At 35.3% G+C, this 21,276-nt stretch overlaps 1 protein-coding gene across 2 annotated transcripts in view; it reads right to left on the minus strand.

The window, feature by feature from the left end:
* The window catches only part of Dip-C (dipeptidase C), a 175,870-nt gene that overhangs the window by 7,005 nt on the left and 147,589 nt on the right, over positions 1 to 21,276 (minus strand). For both annotated transcript variants that reach the window (XM_089642722.1, XM_089642721.1), the window contains 5 exons: positions 10,924 to 11,115; positions 7,069 to 7,116; positions 6,909 to 6,970; positions 4,188 to 4,232; positions 1,598 to 1,673 (listed from right to left, as the gene is read on the minus strand). In XM_089642722.1, coding sequence (XP_089498848.1) covers positions 1,598 to 1,673; positions 4,188 to 4,232; positions 6,909 to 6,970; positions 7,069 to 7,116; positions 10,924 to 11,115 — 423 coding nt within the window. The remainder of the gene's footprint in view (positions 1 to 1,597; positions 1,674 to 4,187; positions 4,233 to 6,908; positions 6,971 to 7,068; positions 7,117 to 10,923; positions 11,116 to 21,276) is intronic.

A 21,276-nucleotide genomic window follows, 5' to 3' on the forward strand; every position in this document is an offset into this window, starting at 1 on the left:
AACTGTGCTAAGGAATAGCTGGTTAAAGTTTGTCGGGTTAGTGCCGATACACCCTGTATATGTATTATTTTCAAAGATATAGAGGTTTAATGCAAATTCTAACTAACTAACTAACCATCACGCCGTTTCCCCGCAGTCTTGGTCTTGGCACACATTCCTTTAGTCATTCACCTTCACACATCGTCTCATACATACTTTTCTATTATTCTGACTCTTGACATGGCCCGACTCAAGTATCTGATTCACTTGGTCGTGCCATGTCTTCCTCGGGCGTCCCCTTCTTCTTCTACCACAATACACTATTTTCAGTGTTTTTTTCTAAAAACTAAAGACAAATATTCCTTGGTTACAATAACCTAACAATATTTGAATTCTTCCAACTACCAAGTACCATTTTTATAAGGGGAATATCATGCTTGTGGAATGATAGGAGGAACTAGCAGAGAATCGAACCCACTACACAGGACGAGTTGTTTCGGAGAATTTGAACAATTCATCAAATTTCAACTTTAATTTTAGGGTTCTGTGAAAGTCCTATTCAAGTTCTGTTACTATATCATTGTAGGCTAGTTGCTTGACAAAACTGAAATAAAAACAGAACTTAAAAATGAACGTTGAAATTTGATGAATTGTTCAAATTCTCCGAAACAACCCGTCCTTAGTGAGAATTTTGAATAAAGATAAATTAAATACTATTGCATTTATTGGAAATAAATCCTTCGTTTTATATACTGAATCTGAAAAACAAACGTTGACATCTCGACTTCTGTTGACAGTTTGTCAAACTTTTACATCAGTTAGATAAAGTTAATCTTGTGTACATTTGGGATGCTAGCCTAACGTGACCATACATCCCATTTTTAACAGGATCATTCCATTTTTTGGAACCCTATTCCATTGTCCCGAAGGAATGCAGGCCACTCATAAGACCTTCCGACTCCTAGGCCCCAGAAAAATCAAATTTGTATATCTGTTTAAGAAAGTCTTTTAGCTCTTTAATGGGTCTCTTGGATTCAATGTCTAGAGACAGTATCTGTGACTTTGTCTCGTTTTAAGGCCAAAAAACTGGTCACCTTATGCTAGCCTCGCTATATTTTGACAGCACTATTCATTACCCTTTTCAGCTATTTTTAAACCATTCCTGATGTCAATGTTGACATATTTAAATATTGATTACATTTAATAAAATGTAAATAGAAGAAAATTTCCCAGTCAATGAGGTCTAGAAACTCTTATGATATGTTTGCTGTATGGATTATCAAGTTTTGCGGTAAATTTGATTATATGAGTGCCATCAAGCATTCCATTCTTAACTATTTATTTTTAAACCTAGGTAGAATTGTGAAGCTTTTTATGTTTGTTTTATAAAAATTCTCCTGCCCTAAAATTATTAACAATTAAAATATTAATATTTAAAATCAATATGAACTCTAATTTTGTAACTAATCTTCTTATAAATAAAAATAATGCTAAAGGATAAAATAGAAAATAAAATCATACAATTATCCATCGATTTAGTATTTTTATTATATTCTAGCCGACGTTAATACCAAATTAATATTACATAGTAAAGGAAAGTCAACAATAACATACGAACCTCCTTGTGGGCATCGGAAGAAAGCTTTACCACATAACGCATCACATTTTGTTCATGCTCGCTTTTTATCACTCTCCTGAAATGTGAAATGTACGCAAATGTAACCACAAAAGACGTAAGTAGGTAATTTAAAAATTATGAACACAAAGCTAAATGTTGATAAGAGCGTAGTGTGGCGAACCCATCGTTCAAGGAAAGGAAACATGACCTGCAATGGCCATCCCAAGCCAAAGTGTGAGTTCTCAGGCTCAGTGCTCAGGCCGAATGACACTGGGAAACAGTGCCTCTGAGATACAGGATCGCATCTCGTATTTAGACCTTACCCCAGTACTCGGGGCTCTGCTGGGGTTGACCTTCTATTTCCCTAGATACTTGTGGCACCAAAAATGGACCAATTAAATAACAAAAAAACTAAGGGCTTTTGGGGTATCTAAGGGGAGTGGGGATGAGAGCTGAGGCCACGTCGATGGACTATTTTCTTATGGGGAGTTCAGGGAACCCAAATAAAAAGGAATTTCCAATGGGAAACCCTTATCGCTAAAACGCGAGATCCATATGTGGGAAAACAGGGACCTGGAAATAAACTCAAGGCATGATGTGAAATGGGAGATTGCACAATGGACTCATGGTCTGAATGCTCATCGGAACTACTCGTATACCGTCTCCACTTTAATGATTAATAATAATAATAAATGTTGATTTAATGAAAATTTTCACAGCGAAGGAAACAGAACTTGAAAATTAACTTTGAATTTTGAAGAATTGTTAAAATTCTCTGAAACAACCCATTCTTAGGGGGTATTTCACTATGTCGGGCTAAATATCTGACTAGCTATCCGTTGGCTGGCTTTAAAGATCAGAATAACTCCGTTATTCAACGGCGACCGTTTCACAATTGTTTCGAGCTTCCAGATAGATAACACTCGAAATAGTCTGGCAACATCGCAAAATGTTTGCAGTTAGTCCATCTACTGCCACGGCTGTCATGCGTCACAGTCCGCACACCGCGAAGTGTGCATTTTTTTGGTTATGTTATGTTGATTATCAGGTCATTTTAGATAGATTCGTGTCGAATTAATACATTGTTTCTTATTTTGAACACAATCAAATAATTCAGGATGGATCATACAAGCATTCAAATTGATTCTACAAAATTCGACTCACTTCTCAGCTGTTAAACTCGGAATGTTTTGACGCCATCTTTGATTCGAGGAATAGCGCCTAACGTGAAGTTCGAGCACTGATTAGTCAAATCTAACTTTAACCCGAGCGTTAGCGTTATCCAGATATAGTGAAAACGAAAAAATGACTAATCCGCGGATAAGTGCTTGGTCAGAACATAATCAGAGATAGTGAAATACCCCCTTATACTTGTTGATTTTTTAGGGTTTTTAGTTTATGTTATTATTTCTATTTTCTCTATTGGGTAGTGGTAAACGCATTTGAATTTGAGTTGGAAGGTTGCATGTTCAATTCAAAAACAGGTTGAAGAAGTATTGGCCGTTCAAGTATTACGTAAGCAGATTTATTACAATTATTTACCCCCTCTTCCCCCTTGTCACCAAAAGTAAGCAAAGCTCTTACCCCCCCTCCCATGCTTAGGTAAAAATTGGTACCTGTATGCAATTTTCTGTTAATGTATTCTGTTTTTTAAGCGAGTACCTAAACGTATTAATTATTTGTGCGAATCCCCGAATATGTATTCGGTTTTCAAACATAGACAATGTATGGGTTGCCAATGTGTAAAAAAAAATAACTACTGCTGAGCAGTGCTGACGTAATCACTATCTCGACCCCCCCACCCCCCCATGTCATCAAAAATAAGCAAAGCAAAGACCCCCCCTGCCCCCCTATAGTGCTTACATAATACTTGAACGGCCCCTAAGTATACCTAATATTAAATATTGTGATAGGGATGTATGTTATTATTATTCGGACTTTTTAATATAGGACATAGATATTACAGTTATAGTGTTAACCAAAACAGTCATGCAAAGCTGCTACATGGCAGCTTATCTGCAGCCTGTACTATTTTTCTTAGTTTAAGAAACATAATAAATAATCTCAAATTCAAATAAAACATTAGTGACTTGCTGAAGTTTCAGTTTCGGTCAATAAATGAAAAAGTTTGAAAAAAATAAATAATATTTACAAAATAAACTCTGAACTTTAACAAAACTTTTATTTAACAGTTTATTTTAAAGTAATATTTAAGTTATTCTAGGGGCATATACACATACCCGAGTAAAGCAGAACAAGATCCGACACATCACAAATGTAGGTTTCGGCAAATTTTTAACAAAAACAAAAACGTGGTCGAAATTCGTTTATTGGCTGAAACCGAAATTTCAGTCGAGTCCATTTATAATTTGGTATATATGAAAGAATTCGGTAAATAATTCCTTTTGCTTAGCAATTTTATTGGCAAAGCTTTTATTTTGTTGATAAAAAAGCAGTTATTGAAATAATATTTTAGTTGGAAGAATCTCCTCTTCTCTTATATTAATTTAGCTTATCCTGAACAATATCTACTTTCATGAAAAAAAAAATTAAATTAGAGGTCACTTTGATATATTTAAATTGTACTTACAGCTCTGAAATTATTGGGAAAAGAAGTTCATTATCCACAACAAAGCTGAAATAAAAATAACAATAATATAAGTTGTCAGAAACATATACAACAAAATAAAAATATTTTATTCTAATTGAAATATATTGATGAGAAATGGCCTCATTTTCAAGTGTACAAATTAATGCTGAGAAGCTAAACCGATTTGAGAGGCGGGATTGAGTACCGCCGTCCCGGGAACCATTTATTGATAGGGATAACCAAAATCTCCGCCATAGGTCACACCAATTGGCTCGCTTCGTTTGGTAACTTGGCAGGGGTGCCCAGCAGACGCGGCCCGTGACTGTAATTACCAGCAGTGCATTTCACTTTTAAAATGTACCTAGTCTGTAATTTAGGTGGAGCAAATTAATGAATGGGAACACCTACTGCAATTCATTCTATCTTCTAAGTTATATTTGTAAAATAACTGATTAAATAATACAAAATTATCTCGAAAATAAAGGACACTCAATTCATCGTTGAAAATATAGCGAAACCGTTTGATTTCACCGCGAACGAGTTCCAATGTGTTAATGTTGTTGCGTTAACATTGAACATTAGTATTTCTAAGCGAATCCATTCCAAACGCATTGGATTACACATGATCAAAGTGATGCAAAATTCACTCGCCGTCAAAGCACTTCGATAATGCACGAAATGGGTTATGTATCTGCACTGCTCTAACACGTAATTTGACGTTAAGAGTGTAATCTGTCTCGCTCATGTCACCGTTTCGGCTACTTCGGGCTGTCTCGATACCGCCCGGTGCTGTTTTAGTAGTATGGTAAAAGTTGGTTCTGTGCATATCGGGGTATGCACGACCGCTTGCTCTTGCGCGGGATTTTTTTACTAGAAGATAGCTCAAATAATGACCTGACGGGAATTACGAATTTCTTACATCGATCACTGGGGCACAGATGTCGTTGTAATTTGTTATGTGGAGATTGAAGACAAGCAGTGCAATGCACAAATGCACGTACCGAGGAACCGCCTCTGGTGCCCAGGTTCATAGGGTGAGCTTTGTTTAGGTCTTGGCGGCGGATACGTCCGCTCGCCTATTGTGTGGTGGGCCGTATCGGTAGAGACTGATTGAGGAAGACCTCTCTAGCCGGACTCTCTCGATTCATCTAATTGCACCGCAGTTGTAGGAGTGGATTCATACATCCGTCACTCCTTGACACACTGTCCCCCAGCATCCCCAAAGATGATATAGCCCCTAAGGGAAATTATTTTCCTCAGGGCCTTCTGTATGAAGCTAATGTTAAAAAAAATTGGGAGAGTAACTACAGTAGAAGAAGTGCTGGGAAATAAATAATAAAAATAATGTTTTATTATCTTCCTTTTTTGTAACAAATAGAGATAATGATATCCTCACTGGGATCTCCCGCGCTGAGGATTTAGTTTACATACTATTCAAATTTAGACGTATGGATAATATGAAGTAATCAAAGATATTAGAAGAACGAGATGTGCTATGCGCAGTTCGTACTGAGTTGAATTGTTTTGCCGAGTGTCGCCGGTTTTGTTCACCAATACTACTGCACACCTTCGCTTGCGCTAAGGTATCCGCACTAATACATAGAACAGATTTCTGTGCGTACACGTCCCGATACCGTTCAAAGTACCCTAATTAGGTAGTACTCCGGCTACGGTCCGGCGGCCAACATAGCATATCTCGTTCTTCTAATATCTTTGGAAGTAATTATAAATATACTACATAGTGGTTTTTCTGAAATAATATACATATTATACGTGCTGCTTTTTTGTGCAGTTGAGTGCTTTCAGATCTAGTTAGTAAATAGAGTTATTCAGGGTGTATCGGCACGTACTGGACAAACTTTAACCAGCTTTTCCTTAGCACATTTGGAGTAAAAAATGTTATGGACACTGTCCGGTAACATTTTTTTTCAATTAAAAACAAAAAATTATAAAAAAATCCGCACTCCCTCACTGTCATTGGCATTGTTTCTCGTGTTCAACAGCTGTTATTAGCAAGTGTGTCAAAAAGCGTCTTCGCTCTTTCATACACACTAAATAAAAATGAGACGAATGGTGCCATGACATTTCGTTGTGATTGTAAAAGCGCGCCAATGTAGGTACGTACGTATATTATTCAACGAAACTCGAATAAAATATTGCCAGATGGGTTTTCAAACTGTGACAAAGGATAAAACAGTGGTGACATGTGGTGAAAATATGAATGATAAATTTTTATTAAAAAAAATGGTACCGGACAGCAAAGTGCCCATAACATTTTTTACTCCAAATGTGCTAAGGAATAGCTGGTTAAAGTTTGTCGGGTACGTGCCGATACACCCTGTATAATATAATTACGCACAATGTTTCAATTCCACTCTAGAAATATTTTTTTAATCAATTTTAATATGACTGTTATATGTTAATGGTGTATGAAAAATATGTTAATATTACTGGTAAGTGGCTGAGTTGATATTGCGTCTGGTCCCACCCTGGCATTGTGAGTTCAATTCCTCGGCTGGCTAAGTCCTCCATTACGACATATTTTCCGCTTACTGTGATGGTAGCGGGAGATTTAAAAATATTTCCGGATTATTGGTAACCAGGGAACGTTTGCCTATTTTAAAAAATATATGTTTTTCTGGACTTCGTCGGGTAATGAACCCGCAACCAGGGAATATTGGCGGTTGGGTTATTCTTAGAATTTAAAGAAAAGTTACTTACTCCTCAATGCCTTTAAAGGTAGCTTCCTTTGCAACCAAATCACTGTCAGAGTTGACTCCATTCTGAAAATATTTATATCATTCATTATTTAATAACTTAATGTTGATTAAATTGTCAAATATAGACTTAAACTTCTAAACTGTAAAAAGAAGCTATCTACCAATGTCAGTAACCTTTTTGGAGTTTTCTTCTTCAGGATTTCAGCAATCTGAAAATAACAAATAAAAATACTGATTGGACATATTTCGAAATACGGATATTAATTTTCATATTTAAAAAAAAATCGATACGTAAGTTTCTAGTAGGTTTTTATGAATTTTACTTTATAACTATATTCAAATGTAATAAAAGGAGAAAACCAAATAATTAATGCGTGTAATGTAGCCAAATTAAAACAAATGAGAATGCAATGTTTCGTTGGATTTAATGGTATTTCCCAACAGAAAATTCTGAAAAAAGTGATATTTCAAATAATGGTCTTGACCAATCCGAAAAATCAACCCCAACTCTTGAAAATGCGTCTTTATTATTTCAAGAAAACGTTATTTATGTCTATTTAGTTTTATGTAAAATGGAATGAATTGAAGATGTTATTAAGAAATAATAATACAAATAATCATCTGAAAAAAATATCATTCATAATGATTTAGTACATTCCGAAGTCGCCAGACGGCCAGACCTATGAAACGTCACTTAATATTATGCCGGGCGTTAGGCGGTAGGTACCTACCGAGACCAAGTCGTAGTTTCAGTAGGTACCTTCCCTAGTATGAAGTATAAACATTAGGGTAGGTATCCACTTCTTGAAGCGGGGTAGGGGGAATGTGGGGCAATATCGACCGGCCGCCCTTGGAAAGGGGGGATCGGGGTCCTATTGATCGGGCGCTAACCCACCCACCCCTGGCCGGGGTTTTATATAACTGGCCCGTTACTGTTGAGTGAGGTAAGCTCGGTTCACGGCACGCTTACCCGACATCCCCACCTCCCCAACCCCCGCCGGCGTGGCGGAGAGAAATTATTTACAACCAAGTTCATGAAAGCGCTATTTCCATCACCTGACTACTGGAAATAATATTTAAAATCGATGTTCTTAGACAATAGTTTTATTATAGTGTCTACTAGCTTCCGTGCCTGGTTTAGCCCATTTTTATTTCAAAGATATATTGTACCCTAGTATGATATCGTACAATAATGGGTGATATACATCGATTATTTGTTCGATGGTGATGGGAATCGTTTATTTTGAATTTCGTATAAGTTTTTCTTCAGTACCAGCATTAATAATAATAATAATAATAATAAGAAAAATTTATAGCGCTGTTATTCTGAAAAATCAGCTCAAGCGCGGTCGACAAGTAACGTTTCATAGGCTCTATCTAATTTTATTATTTACAAACAGATATAGACTTACCTGGCAGGCCACGTCAGACATTTTTTTGTTTTTATAAAGCTTTAGCTTGGAGAAGGTACGACTTAACACGCATAGGACACTATATTAAATATATTTGACATTTTACCCCCTATTATTACATTTATTAGAGGATTAGTGGCAAAAGCAGAGTTGATATTTATTTTAATTGTTCAATTTTAGGACCGGACAATTTTAATGAAGTTTAGTACCCGAACTATTCCGTATTTTGTTCTAGTCACATCGTACAATCAAATTCTATGAATGTAATATTGTTTTTATCTCCTACAAATAATACCTACCTACTTAGATCGTGTGAGATTATAGAAGGTTAATCACTATGAAAATAAAAAAAGTTCCTCAATAAAGTCGTCTTGTCGAAATGTTTGATCAAATGCTTCGTACGAGATTTCAGGAGAAAATAACATGAATAAAATAAATAGGCATTTTTTCGCACTTTCGAAATTTTGTTAATAAGGCAGTAAATTCTCGAAGTGTTCATTTTTTTAGATGATTATCGCACAAGAGTCCCTACTACTACCAACCATCTGGAGCCAGTGAGACTATTGAATATTGTGGGGAGGGGAAGGAGATGAAGAAGATGAAGGTGGGAGAGTACCTGGCTACTCAGATTTGGTCACCAAACACTGCTAAAGCCATTTCAAGCAACGTTTCAATTCTGAATGGTGCTCTTACACCAGGGCGATACTGAGAATATCTTCAACTCTAGAACGTGCCGCAAGTATACTTTATATTATTTTAAATGAATAAATTGTGAAACAACACAAATTAATCACATAAAATTTACTTGCGCATGACAAGATTTAAACCCGCGACCTTCGGCTTGCTAGTCGAGAGTCTTACCTCTCATCAGACCTTAAAAGCATTGAAAATACATCGTGCTAGATTTTAAGAAAATAAATTATAAGGAAAAGTGATGTTTCCTTAATAGTTTGAGGGTTTTTAATATCCTCGAACTATCTATCGATTTCAAAGCAATGCAGATGCTTTGTATACACTGACATCTCGTTAGAAGAAATATTAAAAAATGAAAATTCCCTCAATAAGGTACCAAGGCACATTCTCAAACTTTCGACCTTAAAAGCAATGCAAATACTAACACAAAATTTGCGGCGTGTAAAACAAAATTTGAGTAAAAAAACCTGTACTTATTATTTATTTCCACGATTTAAACAAACATCATCTGTGTGTCTGAAATAAGGAAAATGAGTGACTTTCAAAGTTCAAACTATCATTTATTTTTCTGTCATCATTCGTTATTTTCATGTTAAATTCATTTTCCACGTCATAATTTAGACTGGTTAACAACATAATTTTATTAAAAAACTTTCATTGTGATAATAGATAAGCGAACGTCAAAACAATAACAAATTTCTAAATTAGGTATCGTACATTGGGAACACGAGTGTAACGATGATATTTTAGTCGTGGGCTATTTATAAATTACTCTGAGTAAAATGAATATAGCTAATTTATTAATAATCTCTTCAAATTATTGTTAAGGCGATGCACTACGTCGTGTAATATTTTCAATCGAGTCGCTATCAATAACACCCATTACGTAGATGGCGATAAGGTTTAAATTCCCGCTTAACACCATCCGCCTGTTTTGATTTATGCAAGAAAAAAAACATGGCCAAAAAGTGCCTTTCATTTTATGGATGTTCAGGCATAAATATTTATTTTTTTTCCGATAATTTTATAAATAACATAATTTCCCACATTATACAATAAAATCATAACCGAAAATGGGTTCGTAAGTAGGAGATTTTGAACTTTAAAGCAGTTTTCATAGGCCTTATACATTATTTTTTTCTGGCCTTATAAAAAGACTTATCTAAAAAATACTCGATTATTTCAAAGGCCAAGATGTATTCTACTCGCAGTATTTAATTAAAGCATCTGAAACATTTCTAGGCGACCAAATTTTCAAACCAAAAACACATGATTTTGCATTACTACGTAGTGCATCGCCTTAATACGGTTAAAAACGGTATTGCAGACATTACTAATTAATTAACAGGTTTCCTGATACACTTTTAGAAAATGTAATTTAAAAATACGTAACATACTAAAAGAATTATCAGGAAACCTGTCGATTCATTCGTCAAAGGCCTGCAATCCCGATTTTAACTGGATTACCAATAATTCTAAGATATTTTTTATACGTGAAAATTCAGACGGCGTATGTTTGAACTCGCAAAACTAGAAAAGTAGTAGACCGATATCACTGAAAATTACAAAGTTTGTTCTTATTAGTTCCAGGAGTGTTTAGATATTAGTTTGAAAGGTAGAAAAAGTCGGGGACGCCCAAGGAATACTTAACGCAATATCTCTGCGCTGGAATGAGATACGGAGTCGAATTAAAATCGATGTAATGTAGTTTTTTTAACAGCACCATTGTGGTATACAGTAGTGAATGGTGGAAGAAGTCGGAGATGCCTGAGAAAGACATTGACAATAGCGTTTTGAAGTCATGCAGGGTAACTCCGTGGCAACCTCTCTCCATCTCCATGTAAAGTGGTGGTTAGGAATTCCAACGGTTCCCCCATCACTCTAGCGAAGAGAGAGCCGTAAAGCACTTGCCTCGTCCACGTAAAAGACCTCCTCCACGGCGTAGAGCGTCTTGAAGTCCTGCAGGGTTAGCAGGGCGCCCATCCACACGGCGTAGTCAGCCGGAAGGCGGGGTACAAAGAGCGTGGCCGCCCCGGACCCGCCCTGCACTGCCAGGAAGCATCCTGGCTCGCGCACTCCACAGGACCAAGTGAAGAAGGATTCCTGGGGAAACAGAAAAGATATGTTATTAATAATTGATTGTTCATTGCTAATGGACTAATTTTTCACTTGAAGATCGATGATATTTTTTAAAAGAAAGAAAAAAAAACTTCCTGGGCTACGCATAACCTGACGACAATATTTGAAAATCTCCTACTACCATCACAGTAAGCGGACAATGTTTCTCGTGTCGTGATGGAGGATTTAGCTAGCCAAGCAATTGAACTCACGACACCTGAGTGGGAACAGTGGAAACCGGACGCGATGGCAACTCAGCCACTGACCGGTCAATGATATGAGCTGAGTGACTCTAAACACCGTTATTACCATCTCAAGAATTCAGTACTAATGTACAGTACTTATTGTCAAATTTACAGTACTTATTGTCAAATTTACAGTACTTATTGTCAAATTTACAATGCATATTTTCGGATTTATAAATAAGAAATTCCAGTCAATTAAAAAAAATACTGCTGAAAGTTCACCCTCTAACTTAAATACCGGAATTTTTTTTACAAATGTCGATTTCATAGTTAAAATAATATTCAAGGTTTGCATTTTAGGTTGGCCCGCTAAAACGATCAAATTTGACAGGGGTGTGCGTGACGTCATACTTCGGTTTTATCGGTTAACAGTAAGGTCAATCCCTCTCGGTCCATAATTTGTATGCCACAGTGGTAACCCGTGAGCGAGTCTACGCAGCGCAACTTGGCACAAAAAATGACAAAGGGATGCCTACTTGTGTTTAATAATAAATTATTTAATTTTAAATTTAATTCTGGTTATTTGATTTGATTCCAACTTTATTTCACTTGCACATTCCATATCCCTGTAGCACGAAATATAATTTATTTGTACGGGATCCGTCACCTTGACAGCTGACAGCCGCGTGACAACGGCAGCTCCCTTATTGAATTGACCTGACACCATAACATATAATCTGTATAGGCCACGCCCAAAAAAGCTTTGATGCGTATAGCGTGACATTATATTTTCACATTTCATCCATAGGAGTGTTCATTGCGATAGAACGGAACAGAAGAAAGATTTTTTCTTATTGAGACTAATTAATTAACCCTTAAATGCATACTGTTCCAAAACTGCAACATACCGTTCAAACCATCTTTAACTCTTTGGTGTATACTTAATGCATGCCGTTTTAGAATTATCAAGTTCACGGTAATATATTTTATCAAGTGGCATCACCTTTTCTTTCTTTCGCGAATGTCAAATGTCACTTTTTCTTTAACAAAGTGAAGATTCTCGAAAATTGGTTGGAGGTTAGAATTACAGTTTGGTTTTGCTGTTATTATTTTGATTTTCTTAGGTAAGTAGATACAATAATACAATAATTATATGTAATAACTCGTATTTTTCCGGTACACTTATTAGTTTTGAGAATTTTTTTTAGGTTTTTTATTTTTGTTTCATACGTAAATTGTTCATATTAATTTTTATTAAATACATGGTGTTGTAAACCTGCAACAATTTTTTTTTATCAAATATCATTAAAAAATTACAAAAAAATAAAATTCTTTATATTTCCTCGCATATGCATGTAAATATCTACAAAATAATTTTTTTCCAGAAAAATTAATAAATCATGCATTTAATGGTTAAGTATCTGAAAGAAATGTATTTGATAATAAGGCTGGTTACATAATTCAAAATACTAATATCGGTTGCGGGTCTGTCTGTTTGTCTGTTAGGACTACAGTAAATACTTGCGAGTTTTTTTGTAAACTTGAGAAGGAATGCGAATAAGAGCAGACATTTATATTTTGAAACAAACCACCAACGAACTTATTTGACAGAATATAAAAAACATTGCCAGTATAGATTACTAGAAATCGAACCTGCAACCTTCCGATTCAAAGTCAAATGCGTAAACCACTTTAGACCAGGGAGGTCGTCAAGAAATTATATTCGGTACTTACCTACAATTACTAATAATTAACAGCATTTCTAAAAAACGCGGTGTAAATATTACGTGGCGCGTAAGGTCAGAACAGTAAAAACTTGACTTTTTACCATGGCGTTTAATTGGTTAAAACGGTCTTAAACCAGGCTCAAGGCCGGCTTTACCACACCAACGTTTAACGGGCGTGCAAGAATCTAATTAGTAAGATGGCAAGTATAAAGCCGTGGGGTATTACTTTTTAGCTAGTTTTAAGCTGAAAAAAGTGTGTTTAGGCAGCTTTTTGTAATTTTTAGCCTGTTTTCAGATTATAAGTAAATTTCATGTATCACAGCTATCGTAAAGGATTTTATCTGCCATTTAGACCTGGCAGATTCAATTGAAAGCATGTCGCAAATCATTTTAAAGAGGACATCTTTGAAAGTATCTGTGAACACCGATGGTATCGAAAGTTTATCGAATTAGTTTGGATTATCCGCACCCAGTCCCCTCTTACCCCACAAAAGCACAAAGATTCGGTCGCAACTAGGAATTGAACCCAGGACATCAGCCTTGCTGGAGCTTTGCTCTAAAGTAAATGCTCTCTCAGAAGAAAAATATCTCTGTTTCATATTTTTCGTTTGAGAGTTGATGTTATCTTCAATGGTTAAATATTACAATTTCTGGTTTTATTCATTGAGTTATTCCACTATCAAAATATCGAAAAACAAAATGATGCAGTAATATATTTTTTTGATCCGTCTGTATAGAACTACACAAGAAAGGTATCCATAAAATGATTTACTTGTATATTCTTAAAATTACTGCGCCACGTAAAAAACGATTTTTTAAACTAAAATACGTCTATTTTTATTAAAAGGACATTTATTTCGCATATTAACTGCTGTAATGTCATCAAATTTGAGAGAAATGCGTTTATGTCCGCATTTCCATGAATGCCACCAAAAGAAGTGGGTTAATTTACACTTCCAAGATTTTGATTCATTATTGAAAAAAAAAGTGAAATTTAAATACCTAGAATACCTAGATGTATTTAAAAGGGGAATCATTTCATTGGAAACCTTAAAAACGTGAAAGTTAATCAGCTTTTTATTATAACACGTGGTGCTAGTGAAATATGTTTACAGTTTTCTGATACAAATAATAAAATCATATGATTATTTTCCATACAAGTGATTTCATTAAAAATTTTGTTTTTTTCCTCTACGCGTGAAACGTAAATACTCGTAGAACATGGCGGTTTGTGTACAAAACTACTATCTTACTACCTACGTGTTGGTTTTTGGCGACCAAATAACAAACTTTGTTGGCAGAGAATTGTGGTTTGGTGTTTATAATTTCCTGCCATATAATTATGTTTGTGGATAGCATACAACGTTATAATATTGGCGGTAGGAAATACATTCCAATCTAACCGCAGTGGATTTATCCATATTTAAACTCTAGGAGGCATGCTATCGGTATCATACGTCGATAAGATCCGACTCGCACTTGTTTTCTTTATTTATTTGTCACAACATAGGCAATATAACATAGACTAATACATCAATGCAATATAAGCATACTGGTTAGAGGCTAGCACGTTGAACTCACTTTAAACAAAGATGGGGACTAGTTTTGTTTTACATACCTACCTAATTACACAGTACAGGCAGGATGCCAAAGTTAATAAAAGGGCGCGAATGCTTATAATATTAGACAAGTACCTACTGCCCTATGTATCAAATAACAATATAAATAATAAGCTTAGAAATGAGTAAATTAATAATTGGGTAGGTACCTACTTGTACTTTTTGTAGATTTTTCTCTATTTTTTAATGTGTTCCATTTACAAATAGTGCGAAACAAACGCAATGCATGACATGAATTTATTATTGGAGGGAAAACAGTAGTTACGTAGAAAGTTAATTGTGTTGTGGAAATAATGTGATAAGCGTAATTATTGATGTTTATAAACAGGAAAGATATATAATACCTACGTGGAATATAGAATTAATATGTTTATTTAAAGACCAGTGTATTGGTATTGTTTTGTCACGCAATAAAATAATATTATGTAAATACCTATTGATAGTGAACAATGAATGGCTTGTTATCATGATTTCGCTTTCTTTGTGAACAAATTTGAAAGGAAACTGATACACGCGAACTGAAGTGAAGTTTATTGAGAAAGTCCTTCATGACATATATATCGAAGCATGAAATCATTTGGTTTTGAATCGTAATTATTTATATAAATGCATAACTGTGAACTCAATGGAAAAAAGGTAGGACCAATTCATATAATATATTGAACGATTATGACAAAAAATTTCTAATTATTATTATTATTACCTATTTCAATTACGTTTTTGTTGTAGCATGCAAACAGCTTTTTCAGCCATTATTGACCGCACGGCATGAAATTAAAGGAAAATTTTAAATAAAGTGGAATTTTGGAAGGTCACTTAGACATTTCTACGAGCGCCTATGCAAAGGAAATGGAAAACCATACAGTTCTCTTCTCTCATAGAACACACTTCTGGCTTCACCAATATACATACGATTTTTTTCTGCTATTATTAGTAGGTATACGTATTTGATTTACTTGATAGTGCCACGTCTTATATTACTCGTTTGCATAGATGTGTAAAATGTGAAATAGTTTTAAGAAATTATCTCAAACGCAAAATACCTACTTTCAAAATGCATTGAAAACAGAAAATACTTTCTCCGGTCAAACAATGAAAGAGTAAAAAATAACAGACTTCCATTAAAACAATTATTGAATTTTTAAACAATTTTGTCATTTAATAATGTACATCAAAGTAGAACAACTTCTGGAATAAATTTCCTAAGTACGAACTTATTTCGATTCTCCAAACAAATCATAGTCACAGCATTTATTTTGCCAGGGAGCGACTTGAAAGACAAAAATATCTCTCGTAGCGAGAATGAGAACCGACTAATATACATGGCCTATGAAAAAATATATGAGTTGACATTATAGGAAGAATGTTGTAATATGCAATAAAATGGAAAATGCATTGATAAAAGCCTTTAAAACAAAAATGGAGATGGGTGAAAAATAACATTTAAAATGCAGAATGGAAAATACCCATTTTGCATTTCCATTTGAATGAATTTATTTGAAATAAAGCAGATCTCTGTTCTTGTGACATTCCTTTCTCTGTCTAACCGTCCAACCTAATTTTTGAAAAATTTCTTTCTGAAATCTGTGATTAATTTTTTTTCTTTGCTTTGTTGCCTTTTTCATGACCTGACTCAAGTATTAAATTCAATTGATCGCCCTGGTCCCAGTCTTCCTGGGACGTCCCCAACTTACAATAAAATGTTACTCCTTCCTGTCATTATGGACGATCTTCCACCTACTTAATAATAATGTTCACCATGCTTTGTCCATTTGACTCCCGGTCAGGTTATAAGGGGAATCTGCAAAATCAGAGTAGCGAAAACTTTGGTACGCGAATCACTATTTAAATATTTAGATATGTTGGATATTAGATGTAATCGGTGTTGGATAAAAATCGGCCTTCGGCGCATTGCCAATTCTTTTCTAGTATATAAAAACCCCATGAAGGTATAAAATCTTTCAATCTCAACCCTTTACTAATTTTAATTTCAAGTATATTTTTGTATCTAACAACGTAATGTAAAATTTGATCGAAACAATTTTATAGTTCAACGCAAACAAAAGCTTTTGATTTGAAAAAAGAAAAATTATTAAGGCACGTTTTTGCTACCCTGCCACAGACGTTGTCATTTTTTTTTTCCTTTTTCCTACTATTCCCCCGATTGTGATGATTTTTGACTCCTCATTTACTAATTCATCCATCTACGAGTACTTCACACACGTGCCGTTTACTTATTTACGCTACGGCCGTTAATATTCCCATTTTATTTTAGTGATTTGCTAGAGCAAATTGAACCGTAGGTCTGTCCAATACACAAGGGCCGCGCGTCGCATAGTTTTGTGCATTGCTTCTTCACTTACATCGCATTAATATTTCTACTTTATTTTAGGGTATTGTCCCGTCTATAATATATATAGGGCAATAAGTATTTTTAGATAAAGTTTGGGGACCCCTTTCTAATTCACAATACAAAGCACACACGAGGACGGGATGCCCCATACCGAGCTCTGGTACTGAAATACATACTCGGTACGGCTAATATCCTAACACACGCGGCCATGTTTCACTTCAAATATAACCCAACCAACACACTTCGCTGGATACATTCTACGTCATAATGTGTGACTATTGTTTTGTCTGCTGTCTCGCACCTATTCCATACACCGCTGGTATATATTTGACGGCTGGTGCTGGTATAAGGGGGACAACCATAAAATAATAAGAGATGCAGTAAAGGAGTAAGAGGGAGAATCTCCACTCATATTTCACCATCCTCTTGATAGCTTATTTATAGGATACCGTATATTAATAAATAAACAAATAAATACGCGCAATTGGTAGAATATTCGGCTAACTTATCCGAAATATGATTGTAGCTGATAAGCCAATAGTAGTACATTTTAATACTTATAGTCAGTGGAATGTTATTGTTGCCAAATTTAAACGTACTGCCCAGCTGTACTTTTAGGTTAAATAACTGTAGTATTTATTTTGTGGGTTTATATTTTCGATATTCAAGTTCAAATTTATTTTTAATTATTTACTATAAATTAAAGCTGAACATCTCAGCAATAAACATTGTTGATGAAATAAACATTGTTTATAGGTTTGTGTACCGATTTTATGAGTATATCATTTACACAGGAGGGGTTCGATACTGCAAATTTTCAAATTTCTATGTGGGTTATATCAACTAATTCGAGCTAAAAGGTCGTAAGTAACAAATCGCCACTTTTCAGGAGAACGGAAATTATTCAATTCAGGAAAAAAATCGTCTCTTGCTAAGTTGCAATTTGCCACTTACGCCGCCATTACCTTTCGTCTTGGTACAGTCGATAAACACAATAATATCTTATGTACAAGTATATAAAGAACAGTACTGAAGCGAGTGTTTTGGCTAATGAATTATTTTCGCTCGACTAATTATAGTCTGACCGGAAAACTCTATTCGTATGGCGACATTTTGGCAGACGTCATTGGTCATCAGACCTCAGACATAAGCCGCCCGTGTGCTCTTACTTACAACTCCCTAATAGCTGGTAGTCAACATTCATTGTGGACATAAAACTATTGTCAAACTGTTGATTTAAATAGAAACAATACAAGGTCCGACAAACGCATTCATATTATTATGACGACGTTGAGTTAGTTATATTCATGACCTCCGTGCGATAGAGCAATAGGCTCCTTAGCTCTAGAGTCTGGCCAAAGATTTCAGATTGTAGGGGAAGCATAAAATATATGAAATGTAGGTAACCTACTCGTATGTGCAGAGGCGTGCATTCCTAGACACATAGGCTTGACTACAATGCTTACCTTACCGTATGCATATAAAAAAATATGAATACTAAAATATTAATATTATTGCAAAAATCAGTGAACACTTTCAAAAATACGCACGAAGTAGGCATCGATACGAACCGCGCGTGACATACCGACCGCATCACTATAAGGTGTCAAAGGCAGAAACTAAGTATACCAAATGACTTACATATTTATGTACGTCATTTTCAAGTGCTGACTGTACAAAACATGCACTCATTGTGTGTGTGTGTGTCAGCATTCAACGGACGGTTCGTTTACGTTTATTCCGAAAAGGGCCGTGCCTTTGGGTAAAAATATATCGTCATTGCAAAAACGTAGCATCCAGTGCCATCCAAATATAATAGTATACAAAATCATTGGTGCCATTTATGAATATTAGTACAATTCTAACGAGATAATGAGTATTATATTGGCTTTTTTGTCTTAATTTAACTATTTTTAGGGGAAAAACAACGAAAATTTTATATATCCAGTAAATGGATTTTAATTACGCATAAATCAAGCGGTTATTTGGACATTTGACTAGTATCTTTTTTTACATATCAATTAACCTGTCAACCGGGCGGGACGTATACATACGTCAAACGTAAACAGTATCGGGTACGGGTAGGACGTATAAATACGCCCTTGAAATATATGTTGCGCCCTGGAACGAGCGGGACGTATATTTCCGAACATATCACACGGAAATTGAGTTTTTAATTTTTTATATTTTATTTTTCTAAACTCAATGTTTCTCTTTTATCTGTGTGCTTTTATTTATTGTTCTGTAATTATAACCTTTTTTATATTTTTTGTAATCTTTATGATTGTTTGTAAATATTCAATTTTTTTAATTCGATGTTTTCACTTTTTTTGATGCATAAATAAAAAATAAATAAAAATAAAATTAACGTCCACCGGGCGTGACGTATTGATACGTCCTAGTGAAGGAGTTCGCGCCCGTTATATGCTGCGTAATTTGAAACTGAACTCCCCGGCTAACAGGTTAATTAGCTGTTTTTCATACTGCCTACCCTGATTAAAACACAATGCACACCACTGCCTATATAGAATTCACATACAGACTTTACATAAATAAAATAGTATTTCTTCTACCACCTGTCGTCGCGTATATGAATCGTGTCAACGTGTATATGAATCATTATACACGTTGAGAAATTCGTTCTATAAGCGGTAAACTGGTAAATCTACAGCATATAGACAAACAAACCCTTTCTTTACGATTCAACATTCCGATTTTTCTCTCTTATTTCGGCATTTAAGGTTTAAACAAATTTCGGAGCTGGGTCAAATAAGTAAGGGTAAAGTACTGGGTAAGATATTAACCCCTTAGCGAGTTTTTTTTTCAAATTTGAACTAAAAAAATCAGAATTTCGCACTCGATTTCCATCGAAAATTTTGATTCATTAACCATTTTTTTGGCTTTTTATCGTTCAGTTGTGCAGGTTGATTCACTTTTTACGTCCATTGGGATTTTATTAAACATAGAAGATACAAGATAAGTAAATGTTCGTTGGCCGTATTTATTCGTAATTTTTGGATTTATTAGTACGCCTGCGACAGACCACGCTATATTCCCGTGGCTTGGCCTGATTCAGCATATCGCTCGCTATACGCCATTGGGATTGGATATGCTGATATATAGCCATGATATATAGCGCCAAGCGTATAGCGTAATCTGTCAACCCCATAAATCTTGTGTATTGTGTTTGCTCTACTTTTAAAGCCCAGCTACACTACTCGCGAAGTTGATCGAAGTTGACCGAATACGATAGTGTGGGCACGAACTTCACTTCGCTTCGGGCAACTTCGCTTCGCTTCGCCCGATTTCCGATTGTTGTCGGTAAATGCGCCCGAGTCAAAGGACTCGAAGCGTTACTCGCGAAATTGCACGAGTGCATAGACATATGAATATTAGTAGACCTGCCCTAAGTGATTAAAAGCGTATTATCCCCACTCCCCATACCGGTTCCATTGAGCCGGCTGGGCTCGCATATGGCCTCAAGTGAAATTTGAAAACGTGACGTCATCATTCTTGTGCGAACTATGGTCGAGGCATCATCGGTTCATTTTACGAAATAAAACGGCAAAATGTTGACTTGTGATATGAAAACTTGTAAAAATAGATGTGAAAAAGAGAATAAACCCAATTGTCGTATTACATTCCATAAGTAAGCATTATTTTACTTTATTTTAAGCTTATTCACACCGTATTATATGGATCAGTTTTAGAAACATATACTATCACATCACAATGTAGCGATTCTCAAGTGTGCTCATCGTTGTTTACTGGGGTAAGTAAATTATGAGACATTTGTAAAAGTGTCTTAACTAAATACTCTGAAACTAACTAAAACTCTGAAAATAGAAGCTGCCTTACTTTGCCGAATTTGGACTTCGCAAATTAGTTCATAACGTGGCGAGTAATTTGCGCTCCCATGTAGAAATGTCTATTCATTCAAAAGCAGATTTTACTTTTAAGAACTAAATGGTGATATTATAATGCGAGATGCCTATTTACTGTCAGATTGATTTATTGACGAATCACAGTCAGCCTTACTCCCTTCGTTCTTCAACAGTTGATTTTACCCCTCGCCATTATCTTCTCGTCTATTAATTCCTATGTCTGTGCACGAGTGTGTGGGCACGCACTTCGAACTTCGGCTAACTTCGTCGAGGACTTCGTCGAAGCGTCGAAGCGAGTAGTGTAGCTGACACTTTACTGTATACATGGGATCCGACAATAGGTTTTGGCATACAATTTTAAATCATAATATTCATCGA

The sequence above is a fragment of the Hesperophylax consimilis genome, chromosome 18 (genome assembly GCF_061612785.1).
Source record: "Hesperophylax consimilis isolate HC1 chromosome 18, BYU_Hcon_1.0, whole genome shotgun sequence".
Classification (NCBI taxonomy): domain Eukaryota; kingdom Metazoa; phylum Arthropoda; class Insecta; order Trichoptera; family Limnephilidae; genus Hesperophylax; species Hesperophylax consimilis.